At 41.1% G+C, this 18,479-nt stretch overlaps 1 protein-coding gene across 10 annotated transcripts in view; it reads left to right on the forward strand.

Moving 5' to 3' along the window:
• LOC133504485 (sorting nexin-19-like) overlaps positions 1 to 18,479 on the forward strand; it is a 53,675-nt gene that overhangs the window by 427 nt on the left and 34,769 nt on the right. For 6 of the 10 annotated variants that reach the window (XR_009795975.1, XR_009795976.1, XM_061826751.1 and 3 more), the window contains exons 2-11: positions 1,203 to 1,441; positions 3,832 to 4,026; positions 4,304 to 5,464; positions 5,742 to 5,940; positions 6,080 to 6,180; positions 6,282 to 6,401; positions 6,689 to 6,813; positions 6,907 to 7,060; positions 7,161 to 7,314; positions 9,108 to 9,240. Coding sequence is in view for 8 of the 10 variants with exons in the window: in XM_061826751.1 (XP_061682735.1) it covers positions 1,238 to 1,441; positions 3,832 to 4,026; positions 4,304 to 5,464; positions 5,742 to 5,940; positions 6,080 to 6,180; positions 6,282 to 6,401; positions 6,689 to 6,813; positions 6,907 to 7,060; positions 7,161 to 7,314; positions 9,108 to 9,240 (2,546 nt within the window). In the remaining 2 variants the exon portion in view is untranslated. Of the gene's footprint in view, positions 1 to 1,202; positions 1,442 to 3,831; positions 4,027 to 4,303; positions 5,465 to 5,741; positions 5,941 to 6,079; positions 6,181 to 6,281; positions 6,402 to 6,688; positions 6,814 to 6,906; positions 7,061 to 7,160; positions 7,315 to 9,107; positions 9,241 to 11,112; positions 11,584 to 18,479 lie in introns of those variants that run through there. The other 4 variants (XM_061826754.1, XM_061826757.1, XM_061826752.1 and 1 more) reach the window with 4 other exon arrangements.

The raw sequence follows: 18,479 nt of genomic DNA on the forward strand, positions 1-18,479 counted from the left end.
CTAGTTAGCAATGAAGCAGCTATCGTCAATATGTTATATTTTTACAAACACACGGTCTTAGGAAAATCAGAATGAATTTGAGCAACCATGTAGCCCATTGGATCAAATACGGTGAAGCTACGTAAAGTAACTGGATGGTCGTGTACTTGTGGGAGTTAAATCCTCCCTCATGTGTTCCAAATGCTCATTCTATATGTCCAAAGGTGTATTCTCCACAAGAACCTGAGGTTTATTTTGACTTTGTAAGACTTACAAAAAAAGCCTCCAACTTTTTTACTTTTTAATAGGTCTGTATTATTCTTATAATATTACGATTTTTATCTTGTAGTATTTTTGCGTATGCCCCTTAGACTCCCAAGTGCAGACTGTATGCATGCTTTAAACCACAGCTGTCAAACGTACGTTTCCGACATGTCAGTTGGTCCAATCTGGCCCGTGGGGATGGAGAAGACATTCAATGCTATTTTGTCAATAAAAGTAACTTTTGTTGCTCTGGAGTGTGCACAGACAACACAAATGACATTGATGCACTTGTGAAGGCCAAACAATGCCAGGTTTCAGGATCACTAACATAAATTGGTGTGCCATGTTCACACTAGAATTCTGTGGAAATGTTTTAAGAATGAATATTTAAAAAAATCATCCAAAGGCTTCTTTTCAAAAGAGCTTGGTTTGTTGGAACTTTGTTTTTTCTTATGCACAGCCACAGCTTAAATTTTTATGTATATGAGCGTTCTTCTGAGATGACACACTGTGACGACCCCTAACAGGACAAGCCGAAACAAACTTACTTAGAGTACATTTACAAACGATAACTAAATGGTGCACACTCACTGATTATTAATGCTGTTGATCTAATTTGGGGTTTAAAATTTCAAACTGCTCATTATGATATGCAACAAGATCATAATGAATAAAAAAGCGAATAGTTTCTGAAAGTACTTGTAACTGTTTGCATCACAACAACGGAGAAGGTTTTAATTAGTTGTTCATGTTTTTTTTAAGCCACAAGAATCGTGGTACGGCTTGCTTGAGATCTAATTGGGGTAAATGTGATTTGTTAATTAAAATGATTTTGACACTGCTGCTTTAAACAACGCTCTATTATTAGGTACAGTACATAAGGAGAATTTAGTTTGTGAGTGGAGTTAGTTTTGTAGCTTTTAATTTACCTAACTCAATCTCCATTTTTTTTTTTATAGGTCTGATGCATGTGGGACAAGCATAGCTCAGTGTCATGGCAGAGATGCCGGGACAGAGGTGTTTATTGGGCCTTGGTGTACTGTTGAGTTGGCTTGTTCTTTTCCATCTGCTTGTTAATATCTGGCTGCTGTGTGTGTTCACCAGCCTGCTGGTAGTACTGGGTGGCTGGCTGGGCTCACAGGCCATCTTAGAATCCAACAGTGTGATTCACCTGGAAAGGTTTATTACTCTGGAACAGGTAAAAAATTATCAGTCATTCACTCAGAATAAGTGAGCATTATGGTATACAAGTAAACACTTAGCAGTCACTGAATTTGGTTCACCTCTGAATCATTTAAAAATGACCACGAAATGTCCCACTGGCCTTCTCAATTTTCTCATTCATTGATTGCGATACAAGTGAATGTAAGCACAGTTTATACTGTAAATTAACAGGGTGTTGGTAAATTATACGTCATTGTCAGTGTTGTCAGTTTAACCATGAATAAAAGTAATAGAATAGTAAAGTACGGCATTTAAAAAACTGATACAAATGTGATGAAATTTTCTTTGTCACTTCTCAGTGAACCATGCATCTTTGCAAAATTCATGTGTATTCAGTCATATCCAATATACCTAGTTTATGATGAATTTGCCTTGAGCGTGCTCTGTTCAATGTAATTTTGTATTTGTAAAGCGAAGCAAATGTATTTATACAGCCCTACACAAGGTAACTCAATGTGCATTACATGATTGGCGATGCCGAATGGAGGCCAATGAATGTACTGCTCAATCGATGACTTAATATCTCGGACGGTTTTGACAACGCTTTGGGGCACGCTTCTTGCCTTGTCATCTCGTGATTAGGATGTCCGGCAAGATAGCACTGAAGCACATATTGTTTCGTGAGTATAACATTGTGCTCGCATACCGGAAGGAGTTTCAACTCAGCGCGTAGGTGATTGATGGACGCCATTTTGTGGCAGTCCGTGGCGGTTCGAAGGGCAGTGTTTTGAGCTGCCCGGAGGGAGTCCCAGTGAGTTGGCTTAAGGTAGGAAGTTCCCTTGCACTGCATAGTTCAGGATCGGATGGAGCGGGAGAGCAACAGGTGGATCAGTGCAGCGTCTGCAGTGATGTGGACTTTGTATCGCTCTATTGTGGTAAAGAGGGAGCTAAGTTGAATGGCGAAACTCTCAATTTACCAGTCTACATTCCTACCCTCACCGATGGTCACGAGCCATGGGTCGTGACTGAAAGAACAAGATCCTGGATACAAGCGATACAAGCATGAGTTTCCTCCGCAGGGTTTCCGGGCTTTCCCTTTGTGATAGGGAAACTGCTCCTCCGCATTGAGAGGAGCCAGATGAGGTGGCTGGGGCATCTGATCTTGATACCTCCCGAACGCCTCCCTCCAGAGATGTTCCGGGCACGCCCCACCGGAAAGAGGCGCCTGGGACGACACAGGACAAGCTGGGGAGACTATGTCTCTCGGCTGGCCTGGGAATGCCTCAGATATCTTCGGAAGAGCTGGATGAAGTGGCTGGGGAAAGGAAAGTCAGGATTTACCTACTGAAGCTACTGCCCCCACGACCTGACCCGGAAAAGCGATGGAAGATGGATGGATGGATGGATGGTTAACATGATAAATATAGTTACGAATTGTTGTAAAACACCATACATATGCCTTTATTACATACCTGTACTATATTTCCATGGCTTTGTGCACTCTGCCCAGCAAGCTCGCTCAGTCGCTCCAAACCCAGAAAAGCACTTTAAGCAGTGTGTGGTAGCTTACAATATTTTACAAACCTATCCAAACACAGCAGAATTCTGCTTACGCACTGCTGCGGAATTTGTCCCAAGATCAATTGAAGCCTTTTATTCCTCAACTCATCTGAATTTGGCACATGACACAAAGTTTAATCTATGCACAAGACAAGCAGTTTTTACCTGAAATGAGCCAACAATAAAGTGGGAAGGTAGTTCAATAATCAGTTAACCTTTGATGTAAAAAATACACAGAACTCTCATCTGTTTGTTTTGCATTCATGATCCATTTATTGTCTTTTGCATTCAATCTGAAACTGCACAGATGCAATGCTCATTATGTCACTGACTCATTTTGACCTATAATATGCCTGAAACAGTAGAAAAAAAATGGATTCTGATGTAAGGGAACATAAGGTACCATACTCCTCACTGATGCCTTTGAATAATGAGATCCTTGGGATGTTGTTAGTTGTCTGTGGACCATGGATTTAACTATGACATTTTATTACAAAAATACCAGGAAAAGCATTGTTGAATAACTAAACCCTATCTGGGTTAATCACAGATGCCTATAAATGATGACATCTATGTTCTGACTCCCATTTAACATGAGTTTAAAAATGTGTGATTATTTCTGAACACAGCCACAACCATTGTTAAAAAACCTGGCAATTGAAAGGGGTTGTGTACACTTTATTTTCAATGAATTCTGATCTTAGATTTTTGATATCACAAAAACTTGGTATTTGAACAGGGATGTTGACTTTTTTTATAGCCACAGTAATCCTGTCACTGAGTCCAGTAAGCAGTCAGTTTGACACTTAAATGAGCATTACATACTCTACCTCTAATGTCACCTATCTCATTGCTCATTTTCAGATTCCATCCTCTGTGAACGATGAGCATTATTTGGACCAAGAAATCCACAATTCAGTGAGGAAGATTATTAGGGACTTTGTTTCCTCATGGTACTCAACTGTGTCGTCAGAGACTGGCTTTGAAAAGGAGATTCACGAGGCCATGATTTCCATGGGCATGGAGCTGAAGATGCGTGCAAAGCATTTAGACAGAAAAGTACATTTTTCCACCCACTATAGCAAAATTTACTTGGATGCAAGGGTAGTAAATGTATATAGTATTTCTACAATTTCATTTATCTTTTTGATTTCCCAGTTTTATTCAATGCAATCTACCGATTTTTGTGGCAATAATATATGTTGGCGATGCAGTTGTAGTGTTTCATGTGTTCAAGTTACTTTATTCTGAGGCACACATTTTGAAAAGTTGTTTTAAGAATGTATGGCTCGTTGAATTTCACATCCATATTTATTGGCTTTTTGTATTGGTACAGAAACTAACCCAGAGGATCTTGGAAATGTTTGGCTGCCATCTGCAGGACTACCTTCGAGCCAAGGAGCTGGTTGCGCAGAAGCAGGTGTCTCCAACTACAAAAGTATTTGGTGAGATGGAAAAGTTGTGGCAGGCATATTCCAGAGTTACCACACCTCACTGTGTGATGACCAGTGAGGCAGTGGAAGTCAATTACACAAGAGCACTGGTGGATTTATTGTTGCATGTTTTGGTGCCCCCGCCTCATTTGGAAACATGCACTGGACGATTTGTTGTTGGAGAACTCATCACCTGCAATGTCTTCCTCCCTCTTTTTTATAAAATGTCTGACCCTGACTGGTTAAATCTTTTCATGTTAGACATTTTTGGTAGTTCTAATGAACCAAAGGCAATGGCAGTAGAAGATAATCCAGGTTTGTCATTACCACTTCTCCATGCCGAATTAGCGGTCACTCGACCACAAGAGACCACATTCCCTCACCAAAACAATGGTGAGGTCCCTCATCCAAAATTTCAATCACAAATGGAAAACTATTTGGAGACGGCCATGCCTGAACTCTCTTTGTATGATATGGCAGACTCAGACAAGTTTTGCTGTCAACAGAATAACATCGAAGAAGAGACAAGCCAGACCTTAAGAAATTCTGCGAGTGGAATGAACTTAAATCCATTTTATCAAGAAAATTATTCTGACCTGGACTCTTCATTAGCTAACTACAAACGGAGTTCCAGTGATTCCTTGGCCATGTTAGGAAAAGAGGACAGTTTATATGACCAACAAAGAGAATGTGGACTTGAGTGCAGTAGTGACTTGGAGAGTCTTTGTTCCAATCAATTAGATGGATTCTGTCCTAGACCTTTGGTAATTGCAGACACATCGGACCATCCAAATGCCTCATTGGAAAGAACAACACAGAACACTCCCATCAGGAGCCTTCAGAGCATAGAGAGTGACGGTAGCTCCTCTTCAGCAGGGAACACCAATGAGCTGACTGTCATGAGCCCATTGCATGGTTCTTCACCCTTGCCTTCTTTTAGTTTTGAGCCTCTAAGTAGCCCTGATGGACCAATTATTATCCAAAATCTTCGCATCACTGGGACGATCACAGCTAAGGAGCACCGTGGCACTGGCTCACACCCTTATACTCTTTACACCATAAAGGTAAGAAATGTAAACTTGAGCTAAATGCACTTTCAGGTTGAAGGACTTAAAATCAACTCATAAAACTACTATCCGTTTTTAGAATTATATATATATATATATATATATATATATACAAAAAAATCCCAGCAGGTTACACCCTGAACTAGTTGCCAGCCAATCGTAGGGCACATAGAGACAAACAACCATCCACACTCACAATCACACCTAAGGGCTATTTAGAGTCTCCAATTAAACAAAATAATCCTTAGCCATGTATTTTTCTGATGACTTTCAGTATGAGACAGCGATGGGATGTGAAAACCCTGGGCGCATCCATCCATGCTCAGAAGATGGAGACACATTGCTCTCAGGTTTTGAAAGTCCATCATCCATTCACCCAGTGGCGTATCATATGGTGAACAGACGATACAGTGAATTTCTTAACCTACAAGCACGCGTGGAAGAGAGAACAGAGCTAAAAAAGCTCATCAAAGGTACTGTAGATTTGGAAGAATTTTCTGTTTTGGAATATGTCTGTTCATAATATATGTGCACAGTAACTTTCCCAACACACTGTATATGTGGTAAATGAGCCCACATCTAGGATGGCTTTGAAATTATCCTGTTTTGAAGGTGTTAAAGGTCCGAGGAAAATATTCCCAGATATGCCCTTTGGAAACATGGACAGCGACAAGATAGAGGCCAGGAAAGGAATGCTGGAGACCTTTCTGAAGGTGGCTGACTGATTTTGATTTGATCAGTATATTAAAAGAATAAATATGTAAATGAAACAACTTGTTTTTCCATAATCAAACATGTTTTTGATTCTTTCCAGCATCTTTGTGCTATTCCTGAAATAGCCAACAGTGAACAGATGCAGGAATTTCTGGCTCTGAATACGGATGCACGAATTGCATTTGTTAAGAAACCTTTTATTGTTTCACGCATTGACAAGGTTTGTTGGTGGTCATGTTTTAATTGCATTGGCTGTAACTTGAGTTATGCTCTCTATAAAAAGTAAATCTCTTTAATATTATCAAATGGTGTTCTAGTCTGACTACTCATAGAAGTACAAAAAAATACAGAATTTTCATCTCTTTATAAGGTAGCATGATGATACAAATGCGAAGCACCTTCTTTTGCAAATGAATTATCATCACTGTTGAATTTTCATAACTGCAACAACTTGATGAATGCATTGTATAATGTTTGCTGCATTTGTATGATTCTATATTTATATAGATTGTGGTGAATGCAATAGTGGATACTCTCAAGACAGCATTTCCTCGTTCTGAGCCTCAGAGCCCAACTGAGGAAAATGACGGCGAAATGGAGGGGGAGAAGCTTGTTAATGAAAAAAAGAGCAAGTATGTAATTCAGAAGGAAACATTTCTACAAAAAAAAAGCAAATCCTGCAACATAAAAATTGTTGACGAAATTTTACATTTGTTTTTACCTAGCCTACATAATATTTGTTCACTCGTCATTAAGCAAGAGGATTTTCTTCTCCACTTCTCCAGGTCACGTCTAAAATTCTCTAGCAAAAGTACCCCATTTATAAATGGCTCAGATATGAGACCACCGGTCTTGTTCAGCTTGGAACAAACTCATACAGTAAGTTAATTAATTTTCACTGGCCCACATAGGTACTTCCTCATTTTGGTAGACCTTTAGGGTACATTAAATGGTGTCTCTCTATGCTGTACATGCACAGGTGTTTAATGGAATCTCTTTGGAAGATCTGCAAAATTTTATTCATAAACAAGAGAATCTGTCTATCACGTCTATGCCAAATTCCAGTGATCTTCTAATTCTTACAAAATATTGCCAGCACGACCCTACCATCGGAAAGCAAAGTCAAAGTCACGGTAAGGCACGAATGTGGCTCTTTTTTAATGGCAGATTTAATGTTATCAAGACTCCAGACTGGTGGCATGGTTGCACAACTGGTTAGACAGTTGGGCTCATAGTTCTGAGGTCTGGGATTTAAATCCTGGCCCCACCTGTGTGGACTTTGCATGTTTTCCCTGTGCCTGCTTGGGTTTTCTCCGGGCACTCCGGTTTCCTCCCTCATCCCTAAAAACATGCATTTATTGAAGACTAAATTGTCTGTAGGTGTGATTGTGAGTGCGACTGTTGCCTGTCTCTCTGTGCCCTGCGATTGGCTGGAAACCAGTTCAGGGTGTACGCCCCCCCCCCCCCCACTGTGACCCTTGTGATTATAAGCGATGAATGTATGAAAGACTGCAGACCAGTTAAACTAGCCGTAAATTAAAGACAAAGTTGAATGACAATGAAGTTGTGATCATGGCTGGTAAATGTGAGTGGATGCAACTCCCACTTAACCTCCCTAGCTAACTTAGCTTTAATTTGTTAGTTATATAAGATTGAGCTAACCCGTATGTAATGGAATAGAATACAAATAATTAAAATGTATGATTTAATGGTGATGTAGATTATTCCTGAGCATATTCAAAAAGATCTCTCAAATATATAAAGTGTACAATGGCTTTGTCGATATTGTTAATTTGTGCAGAAAATGGATGGACGGATACACTGGGGATGACCAAACTATGGACCGAGGGGCCACTTGTCTTTTTTAAAATTTTGTTTTATTTTTTTTAGTCGGCCACAGCATATAGTATTTGACACAGCCTGCAACACTATTAAAAAAAAACAAAAAAAAGTTAGATTTTATATACAGCTTTTCGATATGTGAAGATGCTCAGACACTGTTTACAAGGAAAAGGTTCACATCTCATAAACACAAACACTTCAGAGGCAAAATTCGTTTGGCTCACAATTTACATTGTCACAGTCCAATTTGTGACCATATCACATTATCCTCATGTACCTGCTTTAAAAATGGTTATCGTAGTACAGGATGCATTTGTTTTACTGTTTAATATGGATGTGTTCAGTGCAGGGCAAGATGCATTCTCATGGGATACAGGGCCACCCCAGAGTTTGCCTTATGAACTTTAAGAAAGCTGTGATGTTGCAATTTTTAAAAATAACTATAATGTATAACAGACACAGTGCAATTGCTTGCTGTTTTGGATTTAGTTTAGTTTGAAAATTAGAAATATGATATCTCTGTAGCGGCACATTGCCGCAACTGGTTAGAGGGTTGGCCTCACAGTTCTGAGGACTGGGGTTCATATCATGGCCCCACATGTTTGGAGTTTGTATGTTCTCCCCGTGCAAGCGTGGGTTTTCTCCGAGCAATCCGTTTTCCTCCCACATCCCCAAGACATCCATTCCTTGGAGACTCTAAATTGCCCTTAGGTGTGATTGTGACTGTGGGTGCTCTCTGTCTCTATGTCCCTTGCAATTGACTGGCAACCAGTTCAGGGTGTACCCTGCCTTCTCTTCGATGACAGCTGGGCTAGGCTCCAGCAATCCCAGTACCCCTGTGAGGATAAGCGGCTCAGAAAATGAATGAATGGATGGATGGATATCTCTGTATGTGACCCTTGTAAGAAAATGCTCGTTCACCCTGGGTTGGGGAGATACACATGAGGGCAGTGTTGGTAAAGAGATGAAGTGAAGAAAAAAGATGCATTTGCTACATCATTCATACTACCTATCAGTGGTATGATGAATATCTGAACCGTCTTTTTCTTTTTTTTTTTTACTTATTTGTATGCACTGAGCACAGGTGGAGCTGAGATGGCATTGGCTGACGTGGCTTTGAACATTATGTGTCTGCTCATGAGAGAGCAGTGGAGCTGGCTGTGCACTGAGAACATTCAAAGGACCATTCGGCTTCTGTTTGGGACCCTTATTAACAGGTGAGATTTATGTAGGTGTGTTGAGGTAGTAATATAAGGAGAAGAAACTGATTTGGTAAGAGTCTGACTTTTTAACTATAGAATACAACGAATTGTCCTTACCAACAATTAAATTATCCTCATGGACCTGTTGCAATTGTCAGTTTATGAGTTGGCTAATCCAAGATGAATAAAATAGTGAACTGTAGTTTAGCAAACCATTACCTACAATTCAGTGTCATTGACAAATGGCCAGCGGCACGGTGGCGCAGCTGTAGAGTATTGGCCTCACAGTTCTAAGGACCGGGGTTCAAAATCCTGGCCCTACCTCTCTGGAGTTTGCATTTCCTCCCTGTGCTTGTGTGGGTTTTTTGTGGGCACTCTGGTTTCCTCCCACATCCCAAAAACATGCATTAATTAGAGACTAAGTGTGATTGTGAGTGCGACTGTTGTCTGTCTCCCTGTGGCCTGTGATTGGCTGGAAATCAATCATCTCTAAGGACCTCCATAGTGCCGCAAAGCATGCTGGGAGAATGTAAATGGCGTTTAAACTTTGGTTTGATAATTTTAGTTACGATATGATACCGTGAGTGTGTACAACGTCGTCAGTATTGATCTGCCTACAAAGGTAGGGAGTGGTGTAATGTAAGCGTATTCTACTTACAGATGTGAATGAGCAAGGGCACACTGTACTTACCCTTTGGGAAGACATCGTTGTCTTTGGTTTTGACAATTTTTTAAAAACTGATTACAGTAACTGATACGAGAACCGAACGCAACACATTATTATATTTAGATTTGACTTTCACTTTGGGTACAGGTTGTATTTAGATTTGACTTTCACTTTGGGTTCTTTTCACTTTGCTTTCCAAAAGAAGTTGATAACTTTATGCACTACATTTCCAATAGACTTAGTTTTTGCAAGCAACAATTCTAGCATTTTAAGGCAGTGACTTTTGGATGACGTGACTTCTCTAGGCGCTTTTACAAGTTTTTATATTTTTTGTTCCTCAAGAAAGAATTGCTGTAAACTACATTGGAACTTAGACGGTTGACTTTGCCAAGTTGAGACATGAAGACACGTTTTTCCTACTGGAGATTCTACATAGAGTGAGGATTTTTATGAGTGAAAAAGTGGTTCGGTATGTGTGTGTGTTGGGGGTGGGACAGCGGGGTGGGATATATATCAGGTTGTTAAAAATTGAATGGGTGGCCCCTGACCATTGACGCCATTGACCCTGAAGAACTACCTTAATTTCTTGAGTTTAATGCATCCTGAAGTATAATGTGCGCCCCCAACGTTAACCTAAAAAAATTAGGAAAACCCTTCTACCGATGTACAATGCGCACCACCAATTTGTTGCTACCCATATGCTCAAAGTATTGGGAATTATGTGTATTTATATTTTGTTAGGTTTTGACTTGTATTGTTTTTCAAAAAACTGTCTATACAACAATCATTAATAATAATCATTGTGCACGTGCTGATGTAGCTGTAATATAATCTCGGGACAGGACACACTTGTCCTGGTCCCTGTAATTGTCAGTACAGAATCCCTCAACCAAGTAAATTAAGTGCTCAATAATGGCATAACATTTTATTAATAGTGTTGGTAACACATATTACAGTCTTTGATAAATATTTAACACTGTTTGACTTGAACATTTTTGCATTAAATATTTGTGCATAAAACGTTTGTGCACAGTGCAGTTTATCCTGTACATTACATTACATTACATTACATTACACAACACATCCTTGGCCAAGACTTCAAAAGCAACATCTGGCTCATCTTCAATCTGAAAAATATCCATCGTAGCTACCTTTGGTGACTTGGTCCAGTTCTGGTGCCTCTTGAATTCATGAACAGTGATTCTATTTTGCTCCCACAGCATGCCATCCTCTGTGCCATCCATGGCGTTTGAGGGGAAACATTTTTGGAATCCCAAGAGTTTTGGTTTTGCAGCGTAGCCTCTCACCCACCTGACGCAAATGAAATTCGAAAGGCACTACAAAGAACGAAAAATGGAAAGGCAGTTGGTCCTGATGAGATACCGGTACAGGTATGGAAGCAATTTGGAGAGGTGGCTGTGGACTTTTTGACCAACTTATTCAACAGAAAACTAGCGGGCGAGAAAATGCCTGAAGAATAGAGGAAAAGTTTGCTAGTTCCCATTTTTAATAAGGAGCAGAGCTGTGGCAACTATAGAGGAATAAAGTGGATGAGCCACACAATGAAGTTATGGGAAAGAGTCACGTCAGAAGTCAGTATCTGGGAGCAATAGTATGGTTTTATGCCTAGAAACCGTAGCACAGATGCATTATTTGCCTTGAGGATGCCAATTGAAAAGTACAGAGAAGGTCAGAAGGAGCTACATTGTGTCTTTGTGGATATAGAGAAATCTTATGAAGAGTACCAAGAGAGGAACTGTGGTACTGCATGCGGAAGTCGGGTGTGGGTGAGAAATATGTTCGAATAGTACAGGATATGTATGAGGTCAGCAGAACAGTTGTGAGGTGTGCCGTAGGCGTAACAGAAGAATTTAAGGTGAAGGTGGGATTGCATCAGGGATCAGCTCTGAGCCCCTTCCTGTTCCCTTTAGTAATGGATATGCTGACAGAGGTGGTTAGCCTGGAATCCACTTGGACCATGATGTTCACAGATGATATTGTGATATGCAGTGAAAGCAGGGAGCAGGTGGAAGAACAATTAGAAAGATGAAGGCATGCACTGGAAAGGAGAGGAATGAAGACGAGCCGAAGTAAAACAGAATATATGTGCGTAAATGAGAGGGGTGGAGGGGGAAGAGTGAGGCTACCTGAACAAGTGATAGCGAGCGTCGGCGACTTCAAATACTTGGGGTCATCAATCCAAAGCAATGGAGAGTGTGGTAAGGAAGTGAAGAAACTGGTCCAAGCTGGTTGCAACAGCTGGCAGAAGGTGTCTGGTATGTTATGTGACAGAAGAGTCTCTGCTAGGATGAAGGGCAAAGTTTATAAAACAGTGGTGAGGCTGGCTGTACGAGATAGCCTCAGATCGAAAAAGATGACACGCTATGGCGACCCATAACGGGACAAGCCAAAAGGAAAAAACGAATAAGTTGATTCTTACACCAGGATACATTTATTTGTGAACCATTCCATTGTAGATTTTGCTTTATATTTTGGATCATTGTCCTGTTGGAAGATAAATCCCAGTCTCAGGTCTTTTACTTCAACAGGTTTTCATCCAGAATGGTCCTGTATTTGGCTCCATTCATCTTCCGATCAATTTTAATCATCTTCCCTGTCCCTGCTGAAGAAAAGCAGGCCCAAACGACGAGGCTGCCACCACAATGTTTGCTCGTGGGGATGGTGTGTTCAGGGTGATGAATTGTGTTGCTTTTACACCAAACATATCATTTTGCATTATGGCCAAAAGGTTCGATTTTGGTTTCATCTGACCAGAGCACCTTCTTCCACATGTTTGGTGTGTCTACCAGGTGCGGTATTCTTTAAATGAGACTTTTTATGGATATCTTTGAGAAATGCCTTTTTTCTTGCCACTTTTCCAAAAAGACCAGATTTGTGCAGTGTATGACTGTATTCCTATGGACAGACTCTTCCATCTCAGCTGTAGATCTCTGCAGTTCATCCAAAGTGATCATGGGCCTCTTGGCTGGATGGCTGGGTCTTGGTAGTTTTGCAGTGGTCTGATACTCCTTCCATTTCAATATGATTGCTGGCGCAGTGCTCCTTGAGATGTTTAAAGTTTGAGAAATCTTTTTGTATCCAAATCCGGCTTTAAACTTCTCCACAACAGTATCTCTGACCTGCCTGGTGTGTTCCTTGGTCTTCATGATGCTATCTGCATTTTAAACAGAACCCTGAGACTATCACAGAGCAGGTGCATTTATATGGAGACTTGATTACACATAGGTGTATTCTATTTATCATCATCAGTCAACATTGGATCATTCAGAGATATCCTCATTGAACCTCTGGAGTGAGTTTGCTGCACCGAAAGTAAAGAGGCCAAATAATATTGCACACCCCACGTTTCAGGTTATTTGTTAAAAAAGTATAAAATATCCAATAAATTTCATTCCACTTCACGATTCTGTCCCACTTGTCTATTCTCAATGAAATAGGAACATTTTTATCTGCAGGTTTGAAGCCTGAAATGTGGCAAATGTTGAAATGTTCAAAAAGGCCGATTACATTCACAAGGCACTGTGTATCATATCATTAATATAATATAATAGATAGATAGATGGATAGATATCTCCCCAAATTTTTAATTTTATATCTTTATGTTTAAAGCCTGAATTGTGCCGAAAAGTTGGAAAGGTCAAGCTGGCTGAATAATTTCACAAGACACTGTATATTTTTTTGCTTCGGCTAATCTTCATTCCTCACTTTTCCAGTGCATGCTTCCACTTTTCTAACTGTTCCTCCACTTGCTCCCTACTTTTCTCATATCGCAATATCATCTGCAAGCATCATGGTCCACAGAAATGCCAGTTTAGCCTCCTCTGTCACCCTCTTCACCACCACTTCAAACAGGAAGGGCCTCAGGGCTAATCGCTGATGCAGTCCCACCTCTACCTTTAATTCTTCTCTCACACCTCAAGAAAACCTCACCATTGGTTTGCTGCACTCATACATTTCCTGTACTATTGTAACACTTTTCTGCCACACCAGAATTCCACATGCAGTACCACAGTTCCTATCTGGGTATTCTGTCATAAGCTTTCTCTAGCTCTACAAAGATGAATGCAGCTCCTCTGACCGTCACTGTACATGTCCATCAATATCCTTAAGGCAAATAATACATCTGTGATACTCTTTCTCGGTGTGAAACCATACTGTTGCTCGCAAATACATCTGCCTTCAGTCCAGCCTCTCCAACTTTGTCCCATAACGTGGGAAGTCCGGACCCACTGCCTTTCTCTTTTTCACCCTTGTTAGTGCCTTTCCAACTTGTCACTTACCTCCCGCATTGCTTTTTCTCATCTTCCTTCTGTCCCATTTTCCTCTTTCATCAGCTCAAAGTATTTTTTTCAGCTAATCTGAAGGTTTATACACCTTGTGAGTTAAGTAAGATTACGGGGTTCCCGATTACTAGAGGTTTTTGTTTCTCGAACCCCAAAACATAGCAACGCACGTAGAGAATTTTATGAAGACATATATACGAGTTTAAGTGGGGGAACTACAATGCAGGAAAACAAACAAAACAAACAAAGGACAGACGAACATTGGCAAAGGAAACTGATTTGTTATGTGATCTGGGTGGAGTGAATGCATATAATTGGGGATTCCTGTTCTCGTTAATTTAAACTTAAAGGAAGACTCCCCCCAAAATTCATATACACAATAAACCCTCCAATGTAAAGTAATATTATTATTATTAGATATATTTTGGACATTAATTGAAAACAAATTGAAATTAAAGAACATTTTTGAAATCCAAGCAAAATCTGGATATGTTCCAGCTTTCAGAGCTAGACCCGGAAGAAACATCTTTGACCCCTGTCCCTGACGTCACCAGTGCTTAGCATGACAGATCATTCGTTCTGGCTAACCCAAGATGTCGATGTGTTCTGCACCAAACTGGAACAAAACTGAGAAAACGCACCCAAATTTGTCCTTCTTTAACCTCCCGTGGGGTTAACCTGACAGGATAAAGCTGTGGCTGTCACAGTTAAGGCTCGTTCATCAGCCGCGGAAATTTTCACGCATCTAATTATTACCGGTTATTAGCTGCTTAGTTATAGTCTCTCGTGCTCGTACTGTATAAGAAACAACATACTTTATGAGAGGGCACGGTGGCGCAGCGGTTCAATCCCGGACCTCTGTGTGTAGAGTTTGAGTGTTCTCCCCGTGGCTGCGTGTGTGTAACTTGCCTCCTGCCCATTGACAGCGTTTTTTTTTTTTTACCTTTTCGGACTCAGGACAAGACTGGTATTCCGCCACAGTTGGCATTAGGTCACAAAGACAACACGAACACCAGTCTTTTGAAACGAGTCTGTCTGGAACATCTCCGAGATCTATGTTGTGCCCTTCGTGAGCGTCACGCCCCCTCTCCAACATGTCACGTTCCGACTGTGTGTATTCTGGCTTAAACGCTTGAACATTGTACTATTTTTGTTTTGTCTGCTCAATGGCAGCAGTAGTAATAACACGGAGCATCGAATCGCTGTTATACTTGCTTTGTTGGCTCTTAGCACTCAACACTTACCGGTTACTATCTATGGCAATGCGCGTGTGCGAACCAGCCCACACCCCACCCCCCTATGCCGGTTGATCAGGCTGGCTGATTGAAAAGTGGAACTTTGGGTAAAAAAAAAAGTCTGGCCACGCCAGCTGTATATTCTCTACATCTAAACCCACTCCTCAGAAAAGCATCAAACAAATCTCCGTGGTCCATATAATGGGATTATTGTTCATTGTTAGTGGCACACTCTCCCTCTCCAACACATCAAGTTCTGCCTGTGTGTATTCTGGCTCAAGTGCTCAGGCTTGAACATTGTACATCATGGTATTTTTGTTTTGTCTGTTTGTAATTATTTTTCACAGAAATCTGCCACAAAATGGCAGACAGTGGACGTTCTCTTTTCGGTGAAACGTATCCATGAGTAATGGGAAGTCAGAACCGGAAGCACTGCAGGCGTGCCAAACGCTGATTGGCTGTCAATTTTCCAGCGGGCTCATTGGAAAGTCTCAGCGAGAGAGGAATTCCGATAATACTTTTCTAATTTAGAGATGTTTTTTGGTGAAATTTGTGGATAACTCTGGCATTAAAAGAAACACTGAACCCTCATTTACTAACTTTTAATGTGTGCTCCCATTCCTATAATTTTGGGGAGAGTCTTCCTTTAAAGGTCAAGTGTCATAAAATAGATGATTTTTGGTATATTATTAATGAAAAACCCACAGCCAATATGGTCCCATGTGTTTTTTCCCCAACACAACATGATCTTGATGTATAGAGCTTTTTGTAACTCCCGCCATGAAAATCCTTTCGAGGGATTTGTTTTCGAGAAGAAGCAGGAAGTGACGTCAGGACAGAGGCACCCCCGAGTGGACTCGTTTGTTTCCATTAGTTTTACCTCCGGGAAGGTAGCTCGTTGTTCCTTCGTGTTAGCCAAAATGCCGGCTCATTGTATTGCTGGACATTGCTTGAACACTCAGGAGAATGGATTTAGCCTTCATAAATTTGCAAGAGACCCGGTTTGTTGTGAAAAATGGATTGCACGGGTGCATAGGACGAGAGCTTCGTGGGTTCCAAATAACAGGTGAGCAGTAATGCGCCCCGGCTCGACTGTGTTCAACAAGTACTGCGGTGGTTTTGAACATACCCCTAAAAGCAGCATGGCTCGGCTCCACCTCCTCCTTATATGCCACCCCGGCAGCCACACTGACTAAGGCGCCGCGTTTGGCGGTCACTGCTTCTGCGAAGGCTGCGTGTCGCTGCGATGGCTCATCTCCGCCGCAGAAATTGATTGGACAGGGATGAGGTTTGGCCGTGATCGCATATTATCTGAATATGGCTCAAAACAATAGTTTAATATTGCCCTGAGGGCTCCAAACAATAGTGTAATATTGTCCCGGTAATTTCACTTGGTTGTGTGGTGTTCTCCTTTTCGGAAAGAGCTTCCGTGTCAGACGTGGAGCGTTTGTCTCCCATAGTTAGGATGCACCGCGTGTTTTCGTTTGCGAATGTCCGGGTGATATCACGGACGGAGGACACAGCTAATATGGCGACCACTTGGATATCGTAGAATGACACTTCTTCAACTTTGCGCATGTATGACGCGCTCTCCGCTCACATTTATTTTTTCATATAGACATTGACGTGAATAATGTTACATGTATTTTTCATTACAATCTATTTTAGAATGTTTATAGGGATGACACCCGGGGTTTAAATATGCACTAGTCTGTACTTTTAGTCGACTGCAATGGACTTTCATGTCTTGACCATTTTTGAGGCAGGTGGGTCAAGCTTCTGGGGTTTGGCCAGACAAAAGGTGGCTTTGGCAGGGACAGTGAACTAAATGGGAACAAAAAGGAAGAGGAAAAAAAAAGAGAACAAAAAAGTTCCCAGGCAGGACAGCAGGAGCCCAAGTGCCTAGTTTCGCAAGATGTTCAGAACAGGTGCGTTGTGGGCCCCCCCCCCCCCAAGGCCCCTAAATAGGGTACCTCGAAGCACGGGCAGAATGCTCTGCCTTTGGGCATGCGCTGATGTGTCTGTGTCACCTCACATACACCCTAACTTGCTGCACATTCTTTCCATCTCCATCCTTCTGTCTGGCCAAACTGAAAAGATTTTTCATTTTCGTCTTCTTTCTTGTCCAACCTGGCATACATATCATTCTTTGCCTCATTTGGCTATTGCCACCTCTACTTTTTCCCTATGTCGTATCTCAATGTATTCCTTTCTTATCTTGAGTCTTGTCAGTGTCTCACGAGTCTCCTTCTCTTCATCGTCTCTCTGATCCCCTTGGCTGTAGTGGTTCAGTCTTTTGGAGGTTTCTCCTCTTCACCAAGAGCCTGTCTCACCTTTTCCCAAAAAGCCAGACAACACTCTTCCTTTCTCAGTTTCCACCGCATAATTCTCTGTTCTGCCTTTATTTTCTTACCTTCCTCCCTACCTCTGAGTCATTTTACCAACCATCATCCTACGCTGTTTAGACACATTCTCCCCTACTATTACCTCACATTTAGTACGCTTGTTCAGATTACATCATCTGCACAAGATCTAATCCACCTGTGTGCGTCTACTTCTGCTCTTGTAGGTCACCCTATGTTCCTGGCTCTTCTGAAAAAAGTGTTCACTACTGCCATTTCCATCCTTTTTGTGAAGTCCACAACCATCTGTCCCTAATACTTCCTTTCCTGGGTGTCTAATTTAGCCACCCTCGGTCACATCCTAACTGTGGCGTATAGCCACTACTGGTAATCACATTATAGCAAACACCATTAATTTCAAGTTTTAGCCTCATCACTCAATCTAGTACTTTTTACCTCCAAGACTGTACCAAATATTAACATTGGTTTTCTCAGGTGTTCAAATACTTATTTGCAGCTTTATCACACAAATAAATTGTTAAAACATCATACATTGTGATTTCTGGATTTTTCTTTTTAGATTATCTCTCACAGTGGACATGCACCTACAATGAACATTTCAGACCCCTCCATGATTTCTAAGTGGGAGAACTTGGAATATAGCAGGGTGTTCAAATACTTATTTTCTTCACTGTGTGTATATATA

The sequence above is a fragment of the Syngnathoides biaculeatus genome, chromosome 8 (genome assembly GCF_019802595.1).
Source record: "Syngnathoides biaculeatus isolate LvHL_M chromosome 8, ASM1980259v1, whole genome shotgun sequence".
Lineage (NCBI taxonomy): Eukaryota > Metazoa > Chordata > Actinopteri > Syngnathiformes > Syngnathidae > Syngnathoides > Syngnathoides biaculeatus.